The sequence below is a fragment of the Amphibalanus amphitrite genome, unplaced genomic scaffold (genome assembly GCF_019059575.1).
Source record: "Amphibalanus amphitrite isolate SeventyFive unplaced genomic scaffold, NRLGWU_Aamphi_draft 000239F_arrow, whole genome shotgun sequence".
NCBI classification, from domain to species: Eukaryota; Metazoa; Arthropoda; class Thecostraca; order Balanomorpha; family Balanidae; genus Amphibalanus; species Amphibalanus amphitrite.
Window position 1 is genome coordinate 22115 of NW_024881734.1, and position 6586 is coordinate 28700.

Sequence of the window (6586 nt, forward strand, 5' to 3'; positions counted from 1 at the left end):
GTTCGAATGATCGACAAATATATCTAAGACAGTACGTGCTTTTGTAAGGGTCGGTTCAAAGTACGAGGATGTCACTAAAGATCACAGGAACTGGGGGGGGGGGGGGGGGCGTGCGGGAACCCCAACCTCCCAGACTCGAAGAGGGGGCGGAACCATCAGCCACGTCAACTTCATTGAAGCAGAAATTGCTATGCCAGCATCTTATCTACAGGGGCCGATAATACAACCGAAGCCATTTACATGCCTACATTGCAGAGCTCGACCAAACGGCATCCAAAAAGCCTTTGCTGGTCAATGGTCACGATTCTAAAAAGCATTCAGCTTCATGGAAAAAGTCCAAGATAGTGCCAGCCGTTAGGAGCCTAGCCGGGCATGGGAGGAGAGCTGTGTGGCTCGGGACGCCCCCCCCCCCCATCCTGACCCGCGCCTTGAGGTGACCCGATAGTAAACATCGACGCAAGCGAGGAAGGGGTGTTTTAATACCCTCCTCGAGACTCGAACTCGGCTTTTGGGCCACGTAGTGGCAAGCGGTAAGCGGCATTCGAAAGCACGAACAAATGGTTGAGTCGTGTGCCCTTTTAAGGTCAAGCTAAAGGGCCGGTCACCAGGGGCCGGCGGGCCGCCAACGGCCAAAGGTCTGGTTTTCTCGATTTTCATAGTCTTCAACTGATCAGTTCATCGCTCGTGGACTTATTCATGGATCTTATTCTAGAACATGACAAGGGAAAAAACATTCGAGGTGGATCTTCTAAAAACCTTTCGCAGAATATAGCTCGTGTTTTAAATAAGTGTCATCGGTTTGTTTGACTTTCAAAGAATAAAAACCTTGCAGTTGACAATTTGTGGAAAACTTTCATGCCAAAGCTTACAGCTTCGCCTCGTTTGACGTTTCAAAAGCAAAGGCTTCGATAACACGAAATAAGGATACGTTAAAATGCTTAAAACTACGGAAGCAGGATTATCTGTGCAAAACTGGGGTTTTCGACCAAGTTATTCATGAAAACCCAAGGGGAACAAAAAATTCGTCGTCCATCCAACCCCACGTCCATCCCGCGTGGGTGGGGGGGGGGGGGGGGCGACGCTATATATATATATATATATATATATATATATATATATATATATATATATATATATATATATCGCGTATAACGAAAAGTAAACCATCCATGCAGACCGAAATGAACAGCCGAATGACATTTAATGGTTTTAGTACACCTTAACCTGTGAAGAGGAAAATCACTGGCAATTCAGATGCGTTAATTTCCATACGTCGCCATCCGTATCGATCATGAAAAGAAATGCTGACAGAACGTCGTATATTATTCTTTCTAGCTAATTCGTAAGAACGATTCCTAAGCTCCACACACCAGCATCACCAACTAACACGGACAGATCCAACAAAAAATAAGTTATAAAATAAACGCATTGTTAAAAAGCGACCAACAGTGGAAGTTGCTATCAGATATCATAGACCACATCACCTATGACAGAGTCGATTGTACATTATTACGGAAACGAGGCGCGAGCCCTAATGCGCCATGTTACTAGCGGTCCGGTGCCGTCTTCGCCAGAGAACTGACTCTGCACCTCGTGGGAGCGGAGTCACGGACTCACTCAACACGCACCGCCCTCTGAGAGACGCCCTCAGGAAGTCCGGTCCCACGCGCGGGGGAGGGAAGAGAACAGCCGCTCAGGTGCCCGCGCCTTAGCTCACAACGCTCGAGTCGAACGGGGGCGCCGGACTGTACAGACGCAGCCCTAACGTCCACTGGCTGAAGTCGGCATCGCTACACGAAAATGACGTTCGACGGGCTACATAGTATCCGTCATACCATAGATTAGATCGAGCGAGGATGGGTACACCCAGACGGGAACATGAAATGGCTCTCTCAGAGCGCAGCACGCTGTCATACCACGAACGATCAACGCTGCAGAAATGGATACACAAGAGTTCTACACTGGCAGACGAAACTGCTCTACACTGGCAGCCGAAACAACAGGGCAATGGAAGCGAATGAGAGAAAAGGTACTCTTCAATGGATATTCTTCCGTATTGCGGTTTAACAGGTGACATGGCAGTGACGCATCGGTTCGTAAGGTCGGGCATTGCGCCATAACCCACAATTAACGTGAGATATCAGGTAAAACCAACCATGACTATTTGTTACTACAGAGCTGCCCAAAGTAGTTTACATTATTTACGAACACATTGTCTTAGAAGGTTACATCTCGAGATTCAGGATATTCTGTTTTAGCAGAGTACGGTAAACTGGACGCATCTAGCAAATAGCATCTAGCTAGGTTCATCTAGCAAATAATTTTTCGTGTAATACTGAAATACGGGGTCAGCTGAAAAGAGTTATGTGAATCCGAAGTGCAATACGGCAATACCCATAGGAAGTTTCGGCACGGGATAAACATGCCCCGACAGTTTGGCACAGGATACGGTCGGCATGTCCTAACCGACCAGCAGTAATATCAGTCACCCCCACAACAAACAGCTGAAATACGAGAAACAATATAAAGCAACAGCTAAGCTGGAAATGCACAACAAAAATGGAGTCTTATCAGTCGACACAACCACAAAAGAATCTGAGACTGGCTGTAACACAGCAAAACAATCAGACAAAATAACATCGATAACTTCTTTTCTCTAACAAACAATACTTCAATGATGCTGTTATGAAACATGGTCAAAACTGAACTGAATAAACTCACAACGACCCTTGAAACAAAAACAAGTAAGTGAATGCGGTAGCGACACAAAAAAAAGACATCTAAAAAGGTGTTAAAGCAGCTCCTGACCGCAAACATCCAACACTATCACTCTAGCAACAGGAGGATCCAAACACTTACTCCAAAGAACCTGAACAGACGCGAGCGATTTGAACTAGTCTTCAACGGAAAGTATCAGGGGACAGCTCGACCAGGCAGCTACCATCGATAAATGAGCATGCGATGGGCCACGGGGGAGAGGATGCCCTGACCCGATTGGGCCCGTCCTGTCGGCGCCCGGGAACACCCCGGGAGCCCGCCGTCCACCCGGGGAACCCCCAGAGTATCGAGGTGAGACACCACCCTCTCGGGCTGCTTACATCGATGTGAGAAGCTCCTTCAGCTCCGGCGGCTTCTTGTCATGCACCCGGGTGTGCTTCTTCAGGATGGAGGGCTGCGTGAAGCGCTTGCCGCAAAGGTCGCAGCCGAACGGCCGCTCACCAGAGTGGATCAGCAGGTGGCGGCGCAGGTTGAAGCCGTTGGGGAAGTCCCGGCCGCAGACGGAGCAGCGGAACTCCTGTTTGACAGGGTGCGGGTGCTGCTGGCGGCAGTGGCGGCGCAGCTCGGTGGCCGTCGTGAACACCAACTCACAGTGGCGGCACGGGTTGTCGCCGCCCTCGCTGTGGTACTGCTGCCGGTGCTCCGAGTACAACGTGAAGCACGGAAACGTCAGGCCGCACGGGGCGCACTGCAGCGGCGCCGCCGCCGGGCCGCACCGCGTGTGCGTCTTCAGATGGTCCTTGAGCCGGAACGCGCGGCCGCAGAACTCGCAGCTGAACGGCTTCACGCCGGCGTGCACGGTGCTGTGCCGCTTCAGGTTGTACTTGTTGCGGAAGCTCTTGTTGCAGGCGCCGCAGGTGAGCTCCGTCTCGGAGCCGGGCGGCGACACGCCGTTGGGCGCGGCCGGCAGAGGGTCAGCGCAGTGCAGATCCACCTCGCACTCGAGGCGCTCCTCACTGGTCTCCTCCGGAGCGCCGGCGGGCGCGGCGACCACCGCGGCGGCGGCGCCGGCCTCCTCCCGTGGCTCCCGCTTCACAGAGGAGACGCGCTCAGCCGGCGACGGCAGCGGCGGCGGGAGGGGCTGCCGGCATAAACGGGGAAGTCCGGTTATTCGACCTAGTACAGCTGGGAGCCCGGTGTAACAAAAACGTGTTACTCACGCCTGAGTGGGGACGGAGATAAGATTTCAAATGCCCATGATGTATAGCTGTAGTCAGTGTCTATGAACTGTGACGGTAACAACTAAGGAGACTAAGTCGAGTTTATGAGTAAATCGTATTTTCTCACCTGCAGTGCTCCGAACTTTTCTGCTCGAATTTTCATCATGTCGAGAAACTTTCGCTTGATCTCCTCCCGAATCTCTAGAATCTTAGTTTCGTACGAGTCCAGTGTCATGATGACGGCAGAACACGCCATACAAATATACTGGAAAAGAGAAACGCCACATTAGCCTGCGACATAGTAACAATTCCAGCGGGACATGAGTGCTTCAAAACGACATATATGTACCAAATGGGAGAATGCTACTTTCATACATTTGAGATTACTCTTACACGATTTATAGCACTTCCTGATCAGTTAATCCTTCCGTCATTGGTAAGGTCTCGTAATGTCACCAAGAACAGTTAATGATTTAACCTCAAATATCCGTGAATATCATATAAAAAACATTATATTCCCGTTTTAAGTGATCAATAACTTCTCAGTTTCCAAACACTAGCAAATCATTCTTTATCGTTACAACTTACAAATGATATATTTTGTAACATAAGCATACAATCCCAAACAATTGCCACAACCACCTTACTTACATTCTTTATTGTTACAACTTACAAATGATATATTTTGTAACATAAGCATACGATCGCAAAACAATTGTCACAGCCACCTTGCGTCCATGAATAACCATCGCGGGGTGTAACGCCCGGCATTAGCACGTACCTTCATCTGCCAGTGGTGGGCCGCTGTGTGGAGCGACACCCCACAGCCGGGGTGCACCACCGTGTCTAGCTTCTCCGCCAGAGTCTCCTGCGTGCTCGGAAGCCGGAAGCCGTTGATGTCGACACCGGTGGGCGGCTCGTCAGCGCACGTGATGTAAGAGTCACACAGGATGCAGCGCGAGTCGGGTCCGGCGTGGGGCGGCAGCGGCTCCTGGTAGGAAGCCATGCAGCCGTTTGGCCCCGCCTGGGACAGATATGTGCCCAGGTCCTCCATCATGGTGGCAGCTGTGGACCCAAACAAACTGTTAACTAGTGCACCACATACATTTTGACCAAACACCATAAGGTAAGGCGGTAAGGTATGGCAGTAGGTAGTGTTGACCAGCTGCACAAACATCAATAGCAGTTGCAGAGAAAAAAATCCATTAAAATTAATTCACACCTGATCATAAGCATATCCGGAAAGGTACCTAAGCATTGGATGCTGCAGGCATAACCCCAAAAGGCTCCAAATTTAGTCTTTGGATTTTGATTCACTATACACTACTGCATGATTTAACAGCAAACTTCTGCTAACAAACTTCTTTCATTTCCATAATTTTCTAGGTGATGGTAGATTGTCTTCAATTTTGGGCACCCCAGAAACACATTTACCCCAAATGCCCCCTGAATCTGCCAGTGCCAGTGCACTAGACACCTTCTAGGCTGGAATCATTGGAAATCAACAAAAAATGCAGCACTGAATATGAAGTCCAAATTTGTAAATGGAACACTAAAAGATTACCTACAAACTGATAAGCAGGGCAAGTAACCTCAACCTCTGTGAGATCTGTTGACCCCAGGTCCAAAGGCCGAAGTCTAACTGGCATGCTGGCACATTGGATTTGCAGTGCCCAAACATCCACAGTTCCTTAAAATCCCCCACCTATTATAGTTATCCTACCAGTAACCTGAACCAAGGTAGCCATCTACTGAAAAAAGGGAACCCAATGTGTCTGTCAATCCCATAGTGTGTCTATACCTAGGTTCTTACCGGTATAGTAAGCCTGGCATCCCAGGAAGATGCCAGATACCGTTATACGTCGTAGGTTTGTAGGGTAGGTTGTAGGTTTGTAGGTTGTAGGTAAGGTTAGGTCAGGTCAGGTTAGGTTTGTTTTGATCTATATATCTCCGTCATCCCAATCTGGCATCTTCCTGGGACTGGGACACCAGGCTTACTAATACCCTACTTGCCTAGGTAATCAACAATCAACATGCATACTCTCTGCCTTGTGTATGACCATTGATATTTGATATATGGAACAGATAAACTGTAATCATATTGAGGGTCAGAGACATGATGGTCCAATCAAAATCATAAATTAACAAATATCTGCAGAGGGGACCTTTACGTCTGTGACCACATTACGGCTTACGCACAAGAAAATATCCTGAGCCAAAAAATGATGTGAAGGTAGGTAGCTATCTACACACAAATCAAAATTGAAATCAACTAATAACATCGATATTGACGTGTCAGTACACGTCAATAAAAAGTAAGCTGAAGTGTTGGTGTGGAGTGGAACTTGGAAGCACCTTCGTTTTTCATCAACTCCCAGCGCGAATCAAGGATGATATTGAAACCGTGAAGTGGGTGCCTGATTTTCTTACCCTCTATATAAATTGCCTGAGTGCGGTAAAACAACAATTCTACATTATAAGCCACGTTATTTCACTTTTACATGCCGACCTAACACCCATCCCGAAGCGACCTTCATATTTGTGTTGATTTTGAGAGGCCAATGAAACGGAGAGAGTCGTCATTTATGTCTCATTTCAAGTGCTACCAAATTACGGTACCGTTATAAATACCTTCACCGTAAACCTTC

At 48.4% G+C, this 6586-nt stretch overlaps 1 protein-coding gene across 1 annotated transcript; it reads right to left on the bottom strand.

The window, feature by feature from the left end:
• Positions 1-1305: 1305 nt before the first annotated feature.
• On the bottom strand, positions 1306-6525 carry LOC122386066 (zinc finger protein 628-like). Its single transcript, XM_043374847.1, has 4 exons — positions 6369-6525; positions 4720-5003; positions 4066-4203; positions 1306-3859 (listed from the first exon to the last, which is right to left on the bottom strand). The coding sequence occupies exons 2-4, from the start codon at positions 4993-4995 to the stop codon at positions 3095-3097; spliced, it is 1179 nt and encodes a 392-aa protein (XP_043230782.1). The 5' UTR covers positions 4996-5003; positions 6369-6525; the 3' UTR covers positions 1306-3094.
• Positions 6526-6586: the final 61 nt, after the last annotated feature.